Source organism: Labrus bergylta, unplaced genomic scaffold, assembly GCF_963930695.1.
Source record: "Labrus bergylta unplaced genomic scaffold, fLabBer1.1 SCAFFOLD_201, whole genome shotgun sequence".
Taxonomy (NCBI): Eukaryota; Metazoa; Chordata; class Actinopteri; order Labriformes; family Labridae; genus Labrus; species Labrus bergylta.
The window spans coordinates 2,501-25,000 of NW_027077230.1; the positions used below are offsets into that span (position 1 = coordinate 2,501).

Below are 22,500 nucleotides of genomic sequence, written 5' to 3' on the forward strand. Positions count from 1 at the left end.
AGAGACTGTAGGTACCACGAGCAGGTCTGATAACTGAAGGCTCTACCTCCCATAGTACATTTAGAGACTGTAGGTACCACGAGCAGGACTGATAACTGAAGGCTCTACCTCCCATAGTACATTTAGAGACTGTAGGTACCACGAGCAGGTCTGATAACTGAAGGCTCTACCTCCCATAGTACATTTAGAGACTGTAGGTACCACGAGCAGGCCTGATAACTGAAGGCTCTACCTCCCATAGTACATTTAGAGACTGTAGGTACCACGAGCAGGTCTGATAACTGAAGGCTCTACCTCCCATAGTACATTTAGAGACTGTACCACGAGCAGACCTGATAACTGAAGGCTCCACCTCCCATAGTACATTTAGAGACTGTTCCACGAGCAGGTCTGATAACTGAAGGCTCTACCTCCCATAGTACATTTAGAGACTGTTCCACGAGCAGGTCTGATAACTGAAGGCTCTACCTCCCATAGTACATTTAGAGACTGTAGGTACCACGAGCAGGTCTGATAACTGAAGGCTCTACCTCCCATAGTACATTTAGAGACTGTAGGTACCACGAGCAGGTCTGATAACTGAAGGCTCTACCTCCCATAGTACATTTAGAGACTGTACCACGAGCAGACCTGATAACTGAAGGCTCTACCTCCCATAGTAAATTTAGAGCAGGGGTCTCAAACTCAAACTGGCATGGGGCCACTGGGAGTACTGTTGACTTAAAGGAGGGCCACTACAAAGTTCAAGCACCACAAAAGGACTTTGTTTTTGCAAATGTACTTTTTGTTTGTGCAAAATTTTGTCACACATCACTAATACAAACAGCAATTTATATACATTTTTCAAAACATCTGCTTTCATTTAGTAGTGCAAGTCTTTTGTGTTTGCTTTATAACTAAAATAACTTCAAATAATAAATAAAACCTGCACTGAACCAAAAAATGCAGTTACTCAAAATACCAATACATTAATCCTGCATTCTATTTCTTGCCAGACACCTGGCAGCGCTTCTGCTCACACAGCTGAGCCACATTTACCTTGATGGAGGGCACAGTTGAAACCCTGAGTAATTTTCTCTGTACCAGCGCTACTAGTCCGTTTTTTTTGCCTGTCATGGACGGGGCTCCGTCAGTGGTGATGCCAACCAGTCTATTCCAAGGCAAACCCGCGCGCTCAATCGCGTCAGAGAGCTGCTGAAAACTGTCCTTGGCTGTAGAGCGGCCAATTGCACACAAACTCATCAACTCTTCAGTCACTTCGAATTGGTCATTAATACCCCTGATGAAAATGGACAGCTGGGCAGTGTCCGTTTTATCCGTGCTTTCATCAAGCGCCACAGAGTATGCAGTGAAACGTTTTGCTCGGTCACATAACTGCTCATAAATGTCACTTGATAAACTGCTAATCCGCTCTGCCAGTGTTTGCCGATAGAGAAATATTGTTGAACAAACTCTTCTTTTCTGGACACAGAATGTCAGCAACTTGCAACATGCACTCCTTCAGAAACTGTCCTTCCGTGAAGGGTTTCCCCGTTCTGGCAATGAATTCACTCAACACGTAACTTGCTTCAACAGCAGCATCGGCCTCCTTCTTGGATTTGTGGAAAAGACTTTGCTGAGAAAGAAGTCCTCTCTGTAGCTGCGTGGCACGCTGTTTCCTCTCCTCTCCCTGGTACTTTTCATACTGCTCTCCGTGTTTAGTGCAGTAATGACGCTTGAGATTGTACTCCTTTAAAACGGCAATTCTTTCCTGACATATCAGGCAGGTTGCATGTCCACTAAACTCCACAAAAAAATACTGTAATGTCCCTCGTTCTTGAAACTGTCTGTGTTCATTGTCAACTTTCCTTTTTGACTTAGAAAGCGACATCTTGGTCGAAAGCAGCCAAACAACTACAGAACACTTTTGCGCCAACTGCTCTCACTCCGTGAACCTCTCTGGGCGCGTGCGGGCACCTTTGGCCTTTGACTTACAACCTTGTCAAAATCATTTTTATTGAATTACGTTTTTTTTTTATTTGAATTTCATAAGAAATTGTATTTTTAATTAGCATGAAGAAACGAAAAAATTAAATAAATACATTTAATTAAAAAAATACCGTGCGGGCCTGACTACATAATGTTTTTAACATGCGAGGCGGGCCGGGATTGGGGGGCCGTAAATGGCCCGCGGGCCGGCAGTTTGAGACCTCTGATTTAGAGACTGAAGGCTCCACCTCCCATAGTACATTTAGAGACTGTAGGTACCACGAGCAGGCCTGATAACTGAAGGCTCTACCTCCCATAGTACATTTAGAGACTGTAGGTACCACGAGCAGGTCTGATAACTGAAGGCTCTACCACCCATAGTACATTTAGAGACTGTAGGTACCACGAGCAGGCCTGATAACTGAAGGCTCTACCTCCCATAGTACATTTAGAGACTGTACCACGAGCAGGTCTGATAACTGAAGGCTCTACCTCCCATAGTACATTTAGAGACTGTAGGTACCACGAGCAGGACTGATAACTGAAGGCTCTACCTCCCATAGTACATTTAGAGACCGTAGGTACCACGAGCAGGTCTGATAACTGAAGGCTCTACCTCCCATAGTACATTTAGAGACTGTAGGTACCACGAGCAGGCCTGATAACTGAAGGCTCCACCTCCCATAGTACATTTAGAGACTGTACCACGAGCAGGTCTGATAACTGAAGGCTCTACCTCCCATAGTACATTTAGAGACCGTAGGTACCACGAGCAGGCCTGATAACTGAAGGCTCTACCTCCCATAGTACATTTAGAGACTGTACCACGAGCAGGTCTGATAACTGAAGGCTCTACCTCCCGTAGTACATTTAGAGACTGTAGGTACCACGAGCAGGCCTGATAACTGAAGGCTCTACCTCCCATAGTACATTTAGAGACTGTAGGTACCACGAGCAGGCCTGATAACTGAAGGCTCTACCTCCCATAGTACATTTAGAGACCGTAGGTACCACGAGCAGGTCTGATAACTGAAGGCTCTACCTCCCATAGTACATTTAGAGACTGTACCACGAGCAGGTCTGATAACTGAAGGCTCTACCTCCCATAGTACATTTAGAGACTGTAGGTACCACGAGCAGGCCTGATAACTGAAGGCTCTACCTCCCATAGTACATTTAGAGACCGTAGGTACCACGAGCAGGTCTGATAACTGAAGGCTCTACCTCCCATAGTACATTTAGAGACTGTACCACGAGCAGGTCTGATAACTGAAGGCTCTACCTCCCATGGTACATTTAGAGACTGTACCACGAGCAGGTCTGATAACTGAAGGCTCTACCTCCCATGGTACATTTAGAGACTGTACCACGAGCAGGCCTGATAACTGAAGGCTCTACCTCCCATAGTACATTTAGAGACTGTACCACGAGCAGGCCTGATAACTGAAGGCTCTACCTCCCATAGTACATTTAGAGACTGTAGGTAAACCTTTGCGTGACAAGAGTCACTGAAAAAGCACCAATATATTCACATCGGAGAGACACCGTACAACTGTGAGCAGTGTGGGAAAACCTTTGCAGTATAAGACATACTGAGAAAACACCAACGTGTTCATAGTGGAGAGAAACCATACAGCTGTGAGCAGTGTGGGAAGAGTGAACGTTGTGCCTCATATTTTATCAGTGAGTTTGTAAAGACATTAAATACAAAAAGGTCGGTACACTTGTCAAAACTTTGTGTAACTGACAGAAAGGTTGACCACATTTAAATCATGTTTATAATTGTTTTTAATAATCTAAAGGTGCAGGATGAAGGAAACACAATCACCATGATTTTACACTTGCATGTCTGTACTCATATGTGCTTAAGTATGCTGGTCGTTCTTACCCGAGAACAAATCGGCAAAAAGAAAACGTTGAATGTCAGAATCTTGTTAAAATCTGTCAGTGGCTTTAAGAAACGTCTTCATAAGAACAGCTGGTGAAAGAGGTTCAGACCTACGGTCTCAAAATGTACTATGGGAAGTAGAGCCTTCAGTTATGCTGCTATAGGCTTAGACCACCGGGCACTGGCACTTTGAGCCCTCATCTCTCTCTCTGTGCATTCAAATCATTTTACTGTCACGATTTGTAAATCTCATTATGCCATTTACTAACCACGTCTTCTCCTGCGAGCTCCTGAGCTCTCATAGGTTCCTCGGGATCTTTGCTCATGATAGTTTAAAGTCAATTTAACATTTCTATCTACTGTTAAAATCATCGTAAAGTTAAGTGTGTTTTAAAATAAACAAAAACACCTTTTTTTTTTGAAAGATTTATTTCTGGGCATTTTGTGCCGTTATTGGAGAGATAGGACAGTGGATAGAATCAGAAATCAGAGAGAGAGAGAGAGAGGGGAATGACATGCAGGAAAGGAGCCACAGGCCAGATTTGAACCTGGGCCGCCCGCTTGGAGGACTACAGCCTCCATACGTGGGGCGCGCACACTAACCACTGCGTTACCAGAACCCCAAACAAAAACACCTTTAAGATATTTATTCAGCATCTCCGTCACTTTACTAATAAACACACATGTTCACTAATCATGACACTTCAATAAATATCATTTCGATATTAGAACTGATGCTCTGTGGTGACTTCAGCGATGACATCATCGTATGGCTGTTCCGATCCCTCACAATCCTCGGCGGGCAGGTTCCTTCCTGTGGGATTAAGGTAACAGATTTAAGATTTTATTTCTCCAACATGGCGACCGCCATCATTGGGCTTCTTCACGCCTTTTCAGAAACCAATGGGTAACGTTACTGAGACTACGTCCATGTTGTATACGGATGATGGAAGAAAAAAAAACATTAGCATGATTAGAGTTGTCATTCAGAGCATGTTAGCATGTTGTTTTAGCATAGCGCTTTTTGTCAGATACTGCTAGCATGACTTCAGACTGTTACCTGTGTGTCGACATGAAAATAATGCCAGCACGGTGCAGATGGCGAATGGAGCGACCACCACTGGGAGGCGTATCAGTATGATTGTGAGCGCAGAGGGAGAAGGAGAACTGTTTGAACCTATAGAGACAAACACACCTGGTCAGGTAAATGTTGAAATCATGATGAGCTCCACAGTGAAACATGACCGTGTTCACGTGTGCCCTAAAATACAACACACGTCCAGTTTAGTTTAGCACGCTCAGCCTGGCATCTGGGGGTCACAGTCAGAACGAATCAGCTGACTGCTTCACAACAACAACACAAAGAGTGTCATGCAGTGTGTCAGGGAGGGTCGTCACAATACCAGAACTTTAAACTTTGACACTTAGGAGGATCGATATTTTAGGAATATATTTTAAATTAGGATTTAAGGGGATCGGTCAACCATGTGGAAAAAATAACCAGAATGTCAAGTGAGAGAGAAAGGTGCAGGGATTGCACAATCACAAATTCACAAACTTTAGAAAACAACAGATATTTAAAGTTGTGTGATGTTTTTTTTTTTTTTTTTAAACTCACCTCTGACGAACAGCCAGCTGGGCGGAGACTCTCCGTAACCTGCGATGTGGCACCAGTACAGGCCTTCATCGGACGTGGAAACACCGTGGATGGTCATGTGACCTGCGGGTTCAGTCTTAACGTGGGCGCCGTCTTTGTAGAAGTCACAGGGGAGCGTGTGGGACGTCTTGGTTTTACAGAGCAGAGTGACGTTATCTCCCTCCGTCAGCGGGCGGAGCGGCGTCTGCAGGGTCACGTTTCCATCTCATCACACAGAGAGAGAAGAAGAAGGTTTTACATTCTCCTGTCTTTCAAACTTCACACTGTGCATGTACTGGTGACAGTTACCACACATCACGCTCTTTGTCTGAGTTTCTTGTATGGCTCTTACGGTGTACGGTAAAGTTGACAGAGTTGCTCCGTTGCCTCGTAGCAGACTCACACCAGTACACTGCGCTGTCGGTCTTCTTGGCGGTTTGGATGAAGCAGCCCGAGGAGCTGGGTGTCCCCCAGCCGACTCCACAGTGGGACAGCTTGTGATCCAAGGTGACCCTGGCGATCCTCCAGCCGTGAGAGCTGCGGTCGTGCCTGCAGCTCAGATTCAGAATTTTGTACTCAAAAGTCTGAGACGAGTCTGGAGACACGGTGAGCACTGCCGGGTCTAAACCATCTGTGGGAGAGGACGGGGGGGGGACTTAAACCCTTTACTTCACACACGCTGCACTCCTCACTCTTGTCCGAGTGAGGAGTGAAGATGTCTGTAAGGTGAAATAAAGTTTACCTTCTATCAGCAGCCAGCTGGGTGAGGACTTGTTTTCACTCATGCGACATTTGTACTCTCCTTCATTGGACTTGGACACTTGGTGGATGGTCATGTTACCTTCAGGCTTGGTACTGAGGGAGAAGTTGTTCCTATAGAACTCAGCCTGGAGATTGTTGGTGTTCTGTTCTTTACAGTTCAGAGTGATGTTATCTCCCTCCGTCACCAGGCCGGCTGGAGATTGCAGGATCACACCTTTATCTCATCACAGAGAGAAACATGTTATAAACATCGAAGAAGGTGAAGTAAATATAACTGAATAAACTCAGAGGGGGAAACAAGACTACAGCAGGGCTCCTGGGGTTTTCTGGGGGTTTCGAGGTCAGAGCTCGATTGTTGCAGGACATTTAAAGAGTATCTCGAGTTCTTCTTGAACCTGAGATCTTTTTATTTCATTTTGGGGTTAGGGTTAGAATAATTCAAACAAAAGGTTAACTGATTGTCCCCACTAGATTACTTCATCCAGCAGCAGCAGGGGCGAGTCTAGAAGGGGGACCAGGGGTGGCATGGGCCGACCCAGGTACCACCCCAAGATCCAATCTATGATTTTTTTTTTTTTTTTATGTTTATTGTTGATATTTAATGTTGTTCCTGTACAAAGAGAGCACAGTTCACTGAAGTTAAATTCCTTGTGTGTGTAAGCATACCTGGACAATAAATCTGATTCTGATTCTATTTGCCTAATCAGAGGCGGGACTTAAGTTGAAACGTTTGTTCGTACTTTCAGTCCTAAATTAATATTCCCAAGCATGAACTCTGCACACGGTCTAACTTGCAATGGACGTAAACGGCCAATAAAAGTATTTTTGCAACTTAGACAGCGTGCAAGAGTTTGCATGCAATTTTTGAATTTCTTTACATTGTGAATTTCAGCATCTTTGTTTTTGAGTCTTAAAGGAATCAAGCTATCATCATCATCATTAAGTTAGTAGGTATTCATGAAAGAGCTGGGTCTTTAGCGTTTCCTTAAAGGTGCAGAGGGACTCTGCAGATCACATGGAGTGTGGAAGTTCATTCCACCACCGGGGGGCGACAGAGGAGAAGAGTCCAGTCAGAGACTTAGGACCCTGTTGTGAAGGTTGGATCAGACGCCTTTCATTGGCTGAGTGTAGAGAGTTAAAGTAAGGAGGAGACGTTTCTGTGTCTGATTTGTCAGCAAGCAGCAGAGTTTTAAATTTGGGGAGGTTAAAGACGAGTCACGCTGCGTTCTGGATCATCTGCAGGGGTGAAAACAATCATTTCCATCCAACCGGGTTAAAAACAGTGAACACAAACTGAGTTAGTATGACTTTGTGCTTCCTCTCCTGATTTTTCATAACCAGAGGGCCTCCACTCATCTGTATCACGGTACACTCCATGACTCACTTCCCTCTAAGTATGAATCACAGACGGGACGTCACACGGGCACAGATATGTTTTTTACTCTTCTGATGTGAGCATTAAAACACAGCATGCACAAACCTGTCTGAAAGTGAGTGTGTCACATGTCATATGAAAGCTCTACGTTTCACCTGTGGTGAGAAGAGAAGAAGAAGAAGAGGAAGAGGAAGTGTGTATGTAAACATTTCACGATTCTTACCAGTGATGATGGTGATGTTGACCATGTTGCTGCTGTCTCTGTATTTTGATTCACACCAGTACATGCCGCTGTCCAACGGTTTGATGGCCTTGATATCGCAGCGGGACGGCGTCGGGTTGCCCCAGCCCGAGTTGCAGCTGGACAACTCTAGTTTAGTACTGGAGGAAACAAATCACCTCGTTTCATTCGCCATGTTCAGATTAAACTGTGACATCATCATGTCAATTATCAAGTCTGACGGGGTTTGTTACCAATGAATCACAAGTCATGGTCTGAAAGATTCTGAGGAGAACAATGGTGGCGTACTCACCCTGAGCTAAAGCTAACAGCTACGCCCAGAGTTACCGGAGCTTTCACACCACGCTAAAGCTAACAGCTACGCCCAGAGTTACCGGAGCTTTCACACCACGCTAAAGCTAACAGCTACGCCCAGAGTTACCGGAGCTTTCACACCACGCTAAAGCTAACAGCTACCCCCAGAGTTACCGGAGCTTTCACACCAAGCTAAAGCTAACAGCTACGCCCAGAGTTACCGGAGCTTTCACACCACGCTAAAGCTAACAGCTACCCCCAGAGTTACCGGAGCTTTCACACCACGCTAAAGCTAACAGCTACCCCCAGAGTTACCGGAGCTTTCACACCACGCTAAAGCTAACAGCTACGCCCAGAGTTACCGGAGCTTTCACACCACGCTAAAGCTAACAGCTACGCCCAGAGTTACCGGAGCTTTCACACCACGCTAAAGCTAACAGCTACGCCCAGAGTTACCGGAGCTTTCACACCACGCTAAAGCTAACAGCTACGCCCAGAGTTACCGGAGCTTTCACACCAAGCTAAAGCTAACAGCTACGCCCAGAGTTACCGGAGCTTTCACACCACGCTAAAGCTAACAGCTACGCCCAGAGTTACCGGAGCCGGTTTAAGATGCTTTCACACCATGCTAAAGCTAACAGCTACGCCCAGAGTTACCGGAGCCGGTTTAAGATGCTTTCACACCATGCTAAAGCTAACAGCTACCCCCAGAGTTACCGGAGCTTTCACACCATGCTAAAGCTAACAGCTACCCCCAGAGTTACCGGAGCATTCACACCATGCTAAAGCTAACAGCTACCCCCAGAGTTACCGGAGCTTTCACACCATGCTAAAGCTAACAGCTACCCCCAGAGTTACCGGAGCTTTCACACCATGCTAAAGCTAACAGCTACGCCCAGAGTTACCGGAGCTTTCACACCATGCTAAAGCTAACAGCTACCCCCAGAGTTACCGGAGCTTTCACACCATGCTAAAGCTAACAGCTACCCCCAGAGTTACCGGAGCTTTCACACCATGCTAAAGCTAACAGCTACGCCCAGAGTTACCGCAGCTGGTTTAAGATGCTTTCACACCATGCTAAAGCTAACAGCTATGCCCAGAGTTACCGCAGCCGGTTTAAGATGCTTTCACACCATGCTAAAGCTAACAGCTACGCCCAGAGTTACCGCAGCTGGTTTAAGATGCTTTCACACCATGCTAAAGCTAACAGCTACGCCCAGAGTTACCGGAGCTTTCACACCATGCTAAAGCTAACAGCTACGCCCAGAGTTACCGGAGCTTTCACACCATGCTAAAGCTAACAGCTACGCCCAGAGTTACCGGAGCTTTCACACCACGCTAAAGCTAACAGCTACGCCCAGAGTTACCGGAGCTTTCACACCACGCTAAAGCTAACAGCTACGCACAGAGTTACCGGAGCATTCACACCACACTAAAGCTAACAGCTACCCCCAGAGTTACCGGAGCTTTCACACCACGCTAAAGCTAACAGCTACGCCCAGAGTTACCGGAGCTTTCACACCACGCTAAAGCTAACAGCTACGCCCAGAGTTACCGGAGCTTTCACACCACGCTAAAGCTAACAGCTACGCCCAGAGTTACCGGAGCTTTCACACCACGCTAAAGCTAACAGCTACGCACAGAGTTACCGGAGCATTCACACCACGCTAAAGCTAACAGCTACGCCCAGAGTTACCGGAGCTTTCACACCACGCTAAAGCTAACAGCTACGCCCAGAGTTACCGGAGCTTTCACACCACGCTAAAGCTAACAGCTACCCCCAGAGTTACCGGAGCTTTCACACCACGCTAAAGCTAACAGCTACCCCCAGAGTTACCGGAGCCGGTTTAAGATGCTTTCACACCATGCTAAAGCTAACAGCTACCCCCAGAGTTACCGGAGCTTTCACACCATGCTAAAGCTAACAGCTACCCCCAGAGTTACCGGAGCTTTCACACCATGCTAAAGCTAACAGCTACCCCCAGAGTTACCGGAGCTTTCACACCATGCTAAAGCTAACAGCTATGCCCAGAGTTACCGCAGCTGGTTTAAGATGTTTTCACACCATGCTAAAGCTAACAGCTACGCCCAGAGTTACCGCAGCCGGTTTAAGATGCTTTCACACCATGCTAAAGCTAACAGCTACGCCCAGAGTTACCGGAGCTTTCACACCATGCTAAAGCTAACTCGAACTCGTCTAAGGGGTTTCAACCAATCATCCCCAACTTTGGACTTATGAAATCATCTGTGTCAACATCAACAGCGGAGGAGAAACTAATGTGACTCGTGTCATAGGGAACAGGTTCCAGGTCAGATCTGTTGCGGATGCCAGGACACGATTCTTTGACGCTGTTTTGATATTTCTCTAAATAAAATCAAACATTAAGCAAACAGAGCAGATCAAACCCGGCTCACTGTACTGTGAGGGGGAGAGTCAAACAGGATGTGGTCAGTGGTGGATCTAAGTGAGAACTTTGGTGTCAAACTGACCGACTCGTGTATCTCCACACCGTCCATTCATCAGAGCTGGAATGATCACAGATCAAAGAGACGCTGTTGTACTCGAAAAACTGTGAGCTGCTGGGCGAGACGATCAGAGTGGCTGCAAACAGAGACACAAACACAGGGGTTACGATACTGAACGAACATTTACACACAAACATACAAGCACGGTTTGTCAGATATGAGAGCAGTTATCAGGTCAACAGGTGTTGCAGTGATGGAAGCGGTCAAGAGAAGTGGTTCAGATAGAAGTGATTGTACCCGACCTAAAAAGCCTCTGCATGTTTCTAATAAGCTCCACGAGCAGAAACGTGCTCAAACTAGGATCAATATTGGAGATGCTTTTGAAAAATGGAGAGAGGTTAGAACACAGAAAGGTTTACAGACCCATGCAGAGCTGGATAAACACTGAAGCTTCAGAGTCCACCACATGGTGACCTGAGTGAGCATCGACTCAACAACACAAACAAACATGAAAAAAACCATGACGATTTGAACTCACCACGACTTTGAGCAGACGTGAAGTAGAGCCTCAGCACTGAAACGACAGTCAAACAAAATAAATAACAATAGGTACCCCATCACCCCAGCCCCCCCACTCTCATCAACAACGATACAGTTGAAACAGTTGACAGCTTCAAATACCTCGGACTCACACGGGACAATAAACTCACTTTCAACCAGCACACAACGGACATTCAAAAAAGGAGCCATCAAAGACTGTATGCTTTCATTTCCCCTTGTGGACAATAAAGTCTAAAGTCTTAAGATCACTGTATGTGTGTTTTTATGACTTATAAACACTTTTATTCACATTAGCTGAAAACGTTGCATATTTAAGAACCCACTATCAGGATTCCCATTAAAATGCTCCCAGAAATTATTGAAAAACTTAAAAAAGAAATCTTTCATTGGCTGTTCAGTTCACCTTTTAACCAGATGCTGTTTCAGCGCTCCCTCCTCATTCATTTCTCATGTGATTAAAGTGTTTTAGAATAGTTCAAATGTGTAAACATGGGATTAAAAAGTGATTATATGTGTTTGAAATGAAGTGTTAAAATTTGTTTTCAAAGTTAATTGTTTATTGTTGTCAAAGGTGAATTTCTGTCACAGACATAAAGTTGATGTATTTATCTAAATCAAAGAGTTTAATAAGAGTATCACGGTGACTTTAAAATGTTTCTGTACTCACAGAGGAACAGCAGAGTAGTCTTCATCGTGTGCAGGCTGGAGCGTCTCTGACCAGCTGGTGTGGCGAACACATCCTGTTTCAAAAGAAAACCACAAAGAGGCCAAAGAAGAAGTGTGAAAGTCAGTCTGCAGAGGAGACAAACACTTTTTCTCAAGTCCACACATTCACCCGATGGATGTTTTCACTCTTATTTCAAACATCATGAACCTGCTTCTGCTGATGTTTGTTAAAAAATATGAGAAATATGAAATATGTTTGATCTTAATATCCATCTGTGAGGTCTCAGAGCTCATCATCAGAACAAACAGGGGTCAGAGTTCATCTGACGGACAGACACGTGAAGACTCATCATATCGGCTGGGTCCAATAAATTACAATCGAATAAACAAAGTGAAATGATTTAGTTTTGCTCAGGTCAGGTGGAATAGACTTTGTTGAAGTCTGATCAAATTGAGGAGAAAGTCGGGTCAAGGCAAGTGGAGTCAGGTCGGGTCAAGTGGATCATTATAAGACTGAGTTAAAGATGGAGTCAGTTTCCTGTCTCCTTCAAAATAAAATACAGACTTCTTCTAAAGTGAAGCTGCTCTATTGTCCCTTCTGGGCCTCCATACCTGTGAGGTGGTGACTGTGTCTGCAGAGACTCTGTCCTCTCACTGGATTTTACTGTTCTGATTTGTTCTGGTTGACTCGGGACGTTTGTGGGCGGAGCTGGTGTGTTTCCTCCAGCCAATGACAGCGCAGCAGGTGAGTTTAGGAGTGGATATAATTCAGAGAAACACCAAGTGGATAAAGCTCGTTCTAAAACGAGGGTGAACCTTTTGTTGTCTTTTTTTCGTTTTTAAACCTTGAATGTTGTCTTATTTGTCACAATGTTTTTTCTGTCTTGTTCTTGTGAAGCCAAAGACAATACTCCACTTTGTGGACAAATAAGGTTCTATTCTATTCTATTCTATTCTTCTATTCTACATCCTGCAGGGGGTGGGGCTTCTGGGGGTGATGAGCCCAGGAGGAGGGGCCCAGTTGGAATAACCAACATCTCTACTCACTCCATCTTTAATACAAGTAGAGTCAGTACTTGTTGAGTTAAAGGTGGAGTATAGTCGACTCAGGAGCTAACTCGGGTCAAAGTAAGCTCAAAGGGAGTAGAGTCTGAACCAATGAGCCGGGCTGGATGGACTTGTGTGATGAGTAGAGTCATGGGATGAGTGGAGTCATGGGATGAGTGGAGTTATGGGATGAGTGGAGTCATGGGATGAGTGGAGTCATGGGATGAGTGGAGTTATGGGATGAGTGGAGTTATGGGATGAGTGGAGTCATGGGATGAGTGGAGTCATGGGATGAGTGGAGTCATGGGATGAGTGGAGTCATGGGATGAGTGGAGTCATGGGATGAGTGGAGTTATGGGATGAGTGGAGTCATGGGATGAGTGGAGTTATGGGATGAGTGGAGTTATGGGATGCCAGGTCAAGGAGAGTTGAGGTGTCAGTGGAGTCAAGTCGAGGCAGGAGGAGTTAGATTTGAAAGTTAGGTTGAGTGTGCTCGATGAGATTCCGGTCGAGTCGACTTCCAGACGATTCAAGGGGAGAGGAACCATGAGGAGCTGATCGGAGTCATTAGGAGTCCGGTAGAGTCAGGGGGAGTCCACACAAGTCAGGTAATGTGGAGTGGGTATCAGATCAAAGTGAAGCTGATTGGAGCAGAATGTGATAACAGCTGTGGAGTCTTGTCTGGTCCATTGGGGGTTAGGTTCTTGTGAACTTGAGTCGGGTGGAATCAACAGGTTGAATCGAGTCAACTCTGGACAGCTCGAGTCAGAGTCAGAACAAGAGAGGTGGACTAGTCGACTTGAGTCAGGTCAAGAGGTCAGGTCAAGAGGTCAGATCAAGAGGTCAGGTCAAGAGGTCAGGTCAATGTAAGGTGGAGTCAAGTCAAGAGGAGTCGGGTCTAGTCAGGTGATGAAAGATCGAAGGGAGTGAGCTGGAGTTCAGTGGCATTAGATCAAGTGGAGTCAGATCGATGGAGGACTCGAGTCTGGGCAAAGATCATTGGAGTCCAGCTGGTCAGCGGAGCGATGTGAGAGTCAACACATCTTGGGGCTGTGGTCACCTCAGTGTGATCTGAGGTGTGAAGAAGAAAACTGGTGGTGGCAACAACAAAAGTAACAGGAAACAGTCGTTTTTTTCTCGTAAGAAACCAAGGCTGTTTTTTTTTTAAATCCACTTAACTTAACGCCTTGAATAACTCTAAATGTACCACAGATACGTGTCTGTGTTTTCACCGCTCTTCACTGGAAGCAAACGTTACTTCACCTGCTGCATTCAGAGGAAGGCATGCTGAAATACTGATTTCATATTGTATCATCACAGAATGAGACTTCCTTTTTTAAGTGTTATAGATCATTGTTTAAACTTAGGAGGTAAACCTAACATTAAAGTCTTTATTTGTGATTTTTCACATTTAAATGTAGAAATCAAGTAGCTCCTCTGAAAATAACTCTGTGAGTCATGACTGTCTACAATGGGTGTAACACCCGAGTCCCACTGTCTGTGATGTTTTCAGAGTTTTCAGAGTCCTATCTTCACTTTGTTTACATCGCCAGGATGGCCGGCTGACTCCTCCCCTCGTGTATAAAAGTTGTTTAATTGAGGGACTAGAGAAAAGAAGAATAACATACTGTACTCACTGCTTAACTGTGTTTCTAGATCACGCTCATTTCAGGTAAATTTACATGCAGTGTGAAGATACCAGCATAATAAAGATCGCTAGCATTAGCATGCTAACACAACAATGCAGCGCGAGTTGTTTTGGTTTCATGCTGGTGCTCAAGGGCGACATCTGCTGGATCAAAACATCACATATAAAGCCTTTAAGGCCCTGGCACACCAAGCAGGTTGTCCAATAGGAGGGAAGATCCAATCACAACAAACAGACGACCTACAGGGAAGACGGAGAGAGAGTGCTCGTTTGGAAAGACGTCGGACAGTTTGGGCGTACCAGGTGAGTTTCAAACAGCAGCAGAAATGTGTCATGTTCGTAAAGTGGTCGTTATAGAGCTGCAGCTCCTGGACGAACTAAAACTCTCCCACATCCTGTCGTAACCCCGAGGATCTCATGAAGCCACGCCCTCTTCTTCTCCGCTGCTCGTCTCCTCCGCAGCATTAGAAGAAAGATCAGAGCTTTCTACTGAAGAGTGGATACAAACAAACATCCAAAAAGTAGAGATTTTCCATACATGAAAGAATGAACAGCTGCTTGTGTCTCTTTTATTGTGTTTATGAGGTTTTTTCATTTAAGGCACAGATGAAAAACATGCTACGCTAACATTAGCGAGCTAACCCCTCTACAGACCATCACGTTCACATTGTGTAATCTGGCTCCGCAGCTCACAGTACAGCAAATCAACAAACACAATACTAACACTACAAGAAATCCAAAGGAATCGTAAAAATCAACCTGGACACGTTCTGTCATCTGTCTTTTCTTTAACGCCCTCTGGATGTCGCTGGAGGAGAACCGACAGATTCTCTTTTATCCCTTCAGCTGTCAGGCGGTTGAATGTTGATGTGTGGACTTTAAACTCATTTCTGAATGTTTTTCTATCTCTGGCTTCTCATTGGGCGACCTGTTGGATTGTTGTTGCTAACATGTGAATGTTGTTATCTGAACGCTGCTGTGACCCTGTCTCGGCTTCTGTCAACGACTCAGCCGGCTGTGAAACTGAACGGGCCCTTCTGGGATCAACGTCTGAAATCTGAATCAGATTTTAACCCTTCTTCTTCACCCTTCTATTTGTTGTAGCTTCACTGAGTTTTGTCTAAAGGTGGTGTTGTGGAGACAGATCTTGACTAACAATGCAGCTGCTGGTTAGACCAATGGAACGGCCTCAGCGGAGCGATGTGAGAGTCAACACTTCTTGGGGCTGTGGTCACCTCAGTGTGATCTGAGGTGTGAAGAAGAAAACTGGTGGTGGCAACAACAAAAGTAACAGGAAACAGTCGTTTTTTTCTCGTAAGAAACCAAGGCTGTTTTTTTTTTTAAATCCACTTAACTTAACGCCTTGAATAACTCTAAATGTACCACAGATACGTGTCTGTGTTTTCACCGCTCTTCACTGGAAGCAAACGTTACTTCACCTGCTGCATTCAGAGGAAGGCATGCTGAAATACTGATTTCATATTGTATCATCACAGAATGAGACTTCCTTTTTTAAGTGTTATAGATCATTGTTTAAACTTAGGAGGTAAACCTAACATTAAAGTCTTTCTATGTGATTTTTCACATTTAAATGTAGAAATCAAGTAGCTCCTCTGAAAATAACTCTGTGAGTCATGACTGTCTACAATGGGTGTAACACCCGAGTCCCACTGTCTGTGATGTTTTCAGAGTTTTCAGAGTCCTATCTTCACTTTGTTTACATCGCCCGGCCGGCCGGCTGACTCCTCCCCTCGTGTATAAAAGTTGTTTAATTGAGGGACTAGAGAAAAGAAGAATAACATACTGTACTCACTGCTTAACTGTGTTTCTAGATCACGCTCATTTCAAGTAAATTTACATGCAGTGTGAAGATACCAGCATAATAAAGATCGCTAGCATTAGAGGCGTGGTCCTGCCAGGCCTATACCCAGCGCCCCGATGGGAGCCGTGGTCAGGATGGCTAACACCGCTAACGTTAGCACGTCCAGGCCAAACTTGATGAACGTGTCGTTCCTCTCGTCCCTCGCCATGTCCAACGCCTTCGAGCCGATGGCGGCCTGACACAAAACAAAACAAAGAAACAGCGACTTTCCTTAAAAGGAGAGTGAAGTCAAACTCCCTCTGTGGTTTGTTGTTCTCAGCTCCGTGTTCACAGTCCACCAGAGTCTGTGATTGGAGCCGCGTCACCTAGCAACCGTCTGTTCCTGTTGGTTTATTTTTCATAACAACGCTGATCCATCGAGGGGTAGCAGACCGTTGCTATGCATAGCTGGCCAATCAGAATCAAGTATTTAACACAACCATGTAGTAAGGAGTCTTCAGGTAGTTCTAGAGTTCTCAGCTGGTCTAGCCCAAGGATCCACCACCATGCTAACACAACAATGCAGCGCGAGTTGTTTTGGTTTCATGCTGGTGCTCAAGGGCGACATCTGCTGGATCAAAACATCACATATAAAGCCTTTAAGGCCCTGGCACACCAAGCAGGTTGTCCAATAGGAGGGAAGATCCCATCACAACAAACAGACGACCTACAGGGAAGACGGAGAGAGAGTGCTCGTTTGGAAAGACGTCGGACAGTTTGGGCGTACCAGGTGAGTTTCAAACAGCAGCAGAAATGTGTCATGTTCGTAAAGTGGTCGTTATAGAGCTGCAGCTCCTGGACGAACTAAAACTCTCCCAACTCCTGTCGTAACCCCGAGGATCTCATGAAGCCACGCCCTCTTCTTCTCCGCTGCTCGTCTCCTCCGCAGCATTAGAAGAAAGATCAGAGCTTTCTACTGAAGAGTGGATACAAACAAACATCCAAAAAGTAGAGATTTTCCATACATGAAAGAATGAACAGCTGCTTGTGTCTCTTTTATTGTGTTTATGAGGTTTTTTCATTTAAGGCACAGATGAAAAACATGCTACGCTAACATTAGCGAGCTAACCCCTCTACAGACCATCACGTTCACATTGTGTAACCTGGCTCCGCAGCTTACAGTACAGCAAATCAACAAACACAATACTAACACTACAAAACAATGTTTGGAGGTTTCACCAGGCGGCAACCTGAAAAATGCTAAGCCAATGTAAAATCTGCAGTTCCCCAAGTGTCTACTAGAGGCTGGCTGCAGAAGTGAGTCAATCCACATTTGATCCCAGCCGTGTTATAAACAGTTTCTCTCTTTCTATATACAGTACACATTGTACCCGGGGTGATTCCCTGTTCTTAATTGTACATTTTTTGTATATGACATAAATGAAGTCCTGTCGCTTACAATAGAGTAAAAAAACCCTGAACATTAGAGGACGTGTGACAGAAGCAGCTAAGAGCTAGCGTTAGCTTACAGAAGCACAAAAAGAAATTACACGGCAGAGATATGAAAACAGATCTGTAACAACACGAGGTTTGTATGGAAGCCCTAAGCGGACACACAGGCAGATCTTTAATCAAGTCAACAAGAAAACCAGCGATGAAGTTCTGAGATAACGAGATGAATAAGTGGAGATCTTAAAACTCGTTAACGCTGCCAAGCAGAGTGTAGCGTAATTAACTTATTAAGATAATATATTCTAATTATTCCTCGGGGCACCACTTCCTGTTAGGAAGAAATTAACTTTAAAGTCATACAAATTATAATCTTTGATATTTACTTTATTAATCTACATTATTGTTCACGATTCCTGTAATAAAACCACACGTAATCACTTATTTTTATTTAATGATTGAAGTGTTCATCCCATCTGCCGTCAGACTGTTTAATCAGACTCTTTAACAACATCACCACCTCATGCTACACACTGTGTGTGTTTTTTTAAGAACAAGTTACTGTGTAATTTTACATTATTGTATTTTTTTATTTTTTTTATTTAAATGATGTAAATAGTTTAGTTTAATAGATAAAGTTTATCTTTATCTTTATCCTAGAGAACTTACTGACATTCTGATATGACACTGAATAATTAATTAACTTATACAGTTAAAGTTCATTTTTCCTGTGGCCCGAGGAAATTCTTAATAAGTTAATTACACTACAAGAGCAAAATAAAATCTATGCGTGCGTGTCCACTCAGGGCTTCTGTAGATTTATTTATCATATGTGTATCCAGTAAGAAGCCTCAGAGTTTGCTCTCAAGAGTCATGTTGTCTTTTTCTTGACTGGTCCCGGCGCTGCTCTGAGTCGTGGCTCCGCCTTCTGTGTCGTCTGTTAACATAAAGATAAACGGAGTAAACTATCAGTTCATGTACAGACGACACATGACTGGCGTTGGTTTACAGAGAGATACTTTATTGATCAGGAATAAAGTACAGCAAGTCCTTCTGTGGTTCTTGTGTGCAGTGTGTGAGCATGCACTGACCTTTGACCTGTCGAGTCAGGAGGCGTGGTCCTGCCAGGCCTATACCCAGCGCCCCGATGGGAGCCGTGGTCAGGATGGCTAACACCGCTAACGTTAGCACGTCCAGGCCAAACTTGATCAACGTGTCGTTCTTCTCGTCCCTCGCCATGTCCAACGCCTTCGAGCCGATGGCGGCCTGACACAAAACAAAACAAAGAAACAGCGACTTTCCTTAAAAGGAGAGTGAAGTCAAACTCCCTCTGTGGTTTGTTGTTCTCAGCTCCGTGTTCACAGTCCACCAGAGTCTGTGATTGGAGCCGCGTCACCTAGCAACCGTCTGTTCCTGTTGGTTTATTTTTCATAACAACGCTGATCCATCGAGGGGTAGCAGACCGTTGCTATGCATAGCTGGCCAATCAGAATCAAGTATTTAACACAACCATGTAGTAAGGAGTCTTCAGGTAGTTCTAGAGTTCTCAGCTGGTCTAGCCTAAGGATCCACCACCGACCCCCTTCATGTAACATCAGTATCGGTACAAAACGTGTGACAGAACAAACGGGTTTAAAAAGCGCTTCAGACCTGCACGGTGGCCTTCGGCAGCCAGGCCACAGATATGAAGAGTTTCTCCTTCAGGGTGAATCCTCCAAAGTGGACCAGCAGGAAGGTGACGAGCAGGCGGATCACCAGACCGATAGCGATGCAGGCCAAACCAAGACCTGAACACACAGAGAGTTCAACCATCGTCAGAAACTCACAACAGAATCTGGGAGAATATCGACACAGGATGAAATCCTTCTGGACTTTCAGTCGAGTGCGGAGACAATCAGTAGCTGTGTCCATCACACCGAGACCCGATCCAACCGAGACCTGTCTGTGAGTCCTTACCCACGGTGCTGGGGTTCAGCTTCGCTATGGTGATCTCTGCGCCGATCAGACCGAAGAGGAGCGGCTGGAACACGTCCCAGGAGCGGCCCACCATGGCCGCCACCGGAGCCTGAGCATGAAACAATAAATGAGCAGATTCAGAGGTACGTTCACTTAGAGGTCATGCTAATGATAATGCTAACATCGCACCTTTTCTACATTTTGTGTTTTTTATATTTTACATTTTTAAATTCTATTTTATATATTGTAATATCTTCTTCTTCTTCTGTATTATTTAAGTTGTTGTTAGTTCTGCTTTATTTCCTTGTTAATTGTTTAGCACCAATACACCAAGTCAGATTCTGTATGTGTAAATGTACTTGGCAATAAACCCAGATTCTGATCCTGATTCTGATCCTGATTCTGATTCTGATTCTGATCCTGATCCTGATTCTGATTCTGATCTTGATCCTGATCCTGATCCTGATCCTGATCCTGATTCTGATTCTGATTCTGATCCTGATCCTGATCCTGATTCTGATTCTGATTCTGATCCTGATTCTGATTCTGATCCTGATCCTGATCCTGATTCTGATCCTGATCCTGATCCTGATCCTGATTCTGATCCTGATTCTGATGTTTGGGAGAAGTCCCCGTCCAGGTGTGTGATCCAGATGCTACCTTGTCCGACTTCCAGCCCAGAGCGGCGAGAAAGGCCAACACCAGCGTGCAGAGTCCACCAGCTCCAGCGAAACCAACGACGTGACTGAAGAAGACGGAGAATATGGACAGACCCAACAAAACGAGGGTCCGCCTCAGGACCAGGTCCTCCTGCACAGAGTCAGAACCAGAGTCCATTCAGAGAGTTTGAAACCTTTCAAACCCGAGCGTAACACAGTATGAGGAGGAACTCTCACCTGGTCACTGCTGGGGAAAAGGCACAAGAACAGACCCAGGATCAGCCCGGCCATGACCCCTCCCACCACCTCCAGGAGACCCTTCAGGATGTTCATCCACGTCGCACCTGGAGATTAAACACAGCTCATTATTCTGAGCAGAGAAAACCTGCCAGGACTGGGTCGTGTTGTGATGTAGAGACCTGTAGAGAAGGCGATCCCCAGGCAGGTGGAGAATCCTGTGATGGCCAGAATATCATCAAAACTCCCAGCAGCCATCAGCAGGGTGGGGATCCCCTGCACACCAACAGAGAACACTTTAATGTCACACCACTCCACTCAGCTTGATTCCTGTTGGGCCTGAGCTGTGCTTCCTGTGTTCTCACACACAAACTTTAACTGTTTTTTTAACACCCTATAATGACATGCATAGCACAATTATTTAAACTGACACACAGAGAGCAAAACCTCTTCTCAAGTCTCCAAAAGTCGAAACCCCTTTTTCTGCTTTACACACATTTTGCAATTCAAAATGACACTTTTTTTTAAACACACTGAACACGTATATTCTGGTATATATTTTTTCTGCACATTTTCTTTTTTCAGTTTATTGTTTTTTTGTGAGCATATATTTTTTGTTCACTCCAATGTAAATATATCTGCTGTGCATATGTTGCACTGACTTGTTTGGTGAAAAATCAAAAGATAAATGTTTCAACAGCATGTGTGTGTATCTGCAAATATTTCTGTGCATGCGAACAATCTGAAGAATTTTCTTTTTAGTATTATCACAAAGCGTACTAAAGATGAGAGTGCTTTTCATTATGACCAACAGTGTGTAGTTGGTTAGACAAAAATCTGGTAATATGAATGAAGTGTGTAAAAGTTTGATTTTGATAATGCTGTGTGTAGTTTTGGTTGCAGTGCTTCATTTTGCAGTTTGGGTTTGTGGTTTTGTGAATTGTGTTTTTTGATAAAAACCAGACTAGTTTGCAAAATTGTGTTTTAGCAATTGGAAAAAATCTGTACTAGACTTCCCTATGCACTACATGTGTTACTGGAGGATACCTCTAGAGGGCGCTGGTGCTTCAGTAGTCTGTTTGGACCCTGAGGTGGGTTCATCCCCATTATGCTTTAAATAATCTGACACCAACAGAAACATGTAGCAGGAGTTATGTCATATTCAAGGCTGGACGAGCATCATTCAGTCATTTACTATTATATGAGAGAGGTCTGTCAGATGGGGCCCCCTAAAGGAGGTTTCCTACTGTCATTGCAAACTTTGCACATTTTGAGTCACTGCTGTGGTTTAAAGTGGAACAGGCCCTTGGGGGGTCCCCTACTGGTTTGAGGCTCCAAGCAGTCCTGATCAGCCTCACGCTTGTGACCACATTGTGGGCCCCACTTGAGGATGTTTAGGAAGGAGCAGACATGTGGCTCATCTCTGAGCCTGTCCTCCTGCTCCCCCTGGTGGAGGTTTGTAGAATCACCTGTGATCTAATGAACGAACCTTTTCCACTCCGTATCCTTCTTTCTGCAGGAGCAACATGGACGGGACGACGACAGCTGGAGACACTGCAGCGAGAACAAAACTACACACACACACACACACACACACACAGAGCGTCACATTTTTAGAATCAGGAGGGTGTGTGTGTGTGTGTGTGTGTGTGTGTGTGTGTGTGTGTGTGTGTGTGTGTGTGTGTTACCCCAGGATGAAGCCCCACACCCAGGGCAGACCAAGCAGGAAGTGTGAAACTATAGCGATGACGCAGGCCTCCACCATGCAGGGACCAACGGCGAGACGCACACACACCGCCTTCAGACGCCTCAGCGCCTGCGTGCAAAAAACACAGTTAATTGTGTA

The 22,500-nt window shown here is 44.9% G+C and overlaps 2 protein-coding genes across 3 annotated transcripts in view; both read right to left on the minus strand.

Annotated features, from left to right (window-relative positions):
• Positions 1-4,272: 4,272 nt before the first annotated feature.
• Positions 4,273-11,925, minus strand: LOC109976242 (low affinity immunoglobulin gamma Fc region receptor III-A). Of its 2 annotated transcripts, none has more exons than XM_029275842.2 (9): positions 11,859-11,925; positions 11,169-11,204; positions 10,655-10,766; positions 7,853-8,010; positions 6,235-6,468; positions 5,845-6,123; positions 5,475-5,717; positions 4,917-5,033; positions 4,273-4,670 (listed from the first exon to the last, which is right to left on the minus strand). In XM_029275842.2, the coding sequence occupies exons 1-9, from the start codon at positions 11,881-11,883 to the stop codon at positions 4,582-4,584; spliced, it is 1,293 nt and encodes a 430-aa protein (XP_029131675.2). In that variant the 5' UTR covers positions 11,884-11,925; the 3' UTR covers positions 4,273-4,581. The 2 variants fall into 2 exon arrangements, with proteins under 2 accessions (XP_029131675.2, XP_029131674.2); XM_029275841.2 differs by having other exon boundaries at positions 6,235-6,474.
• Positions 11,926-17,395: 5,470 nt separating this feature from the next.
• Positions 17,396-22,500, minus strand: part of LOC109975867 (sodium/hydrogen exchanger 9B2-like) — a 6,322-nt gene continuing 1,217 nt past the window's right edge. The window contains exons 5-13 of the mRNA XM_065952279.1: positions 22,343-22,470; positions 22,144-22,225; positions 20,837-20,930; positions 20,655-20,761; positions 20,419-20,568; positions 19,759-19,867; positions 19,453-19,589; positions 18,894-19,068; positions 17,396-18,739 (exon numbers count right to left, since the gene is read on the minus strand). Of these exons, the coding sequence (XP_065808351.1) occupies positions 18,654-18,739; positions 18,894-19,068; positions 19,453-19,589; positions 19,759-19,867; positions 20,419-20,568; positions 20,655-20,761; positions 20,837-20,930; positions 22,144-22,225; positions 22,343-22,470 (1,068 nt within the window). The 3' untranslated portion in view covers positions 17,396-18,653. The remainder of the gene's footprint in view (positions 18,740-18,893; positions 19,069-19,452; positions 19,590-19,758; positions 19,868-20,418; positions 20,569-20,654; positions 20,762-20,836; positions 20,931-22,143; positions 22,226-22,342; positions 22,471-22,500) is intronic.

Coding starts and splice junctions, on each gene's coding strand:
- LOC109976242 (XM_029275841.2), bottom strand. CDS start 11,883: ATGAAGACTACTCTGCTGTTCCTCT. Junction 8,011..10,654: donor GTGTGGAGATACACGAGTCG/GTCAGTTTGACA, acceptor TGTTTCCTCCAG/TACTAAACTAGAGTTGTCCA. Junction 5,718..5,844: donor TGTCAACTTTACCGTACACC/GTAAGAGCCATA, acceptor CTGTGTGATGAG/ATGGAAACGTGACCCTGCAG.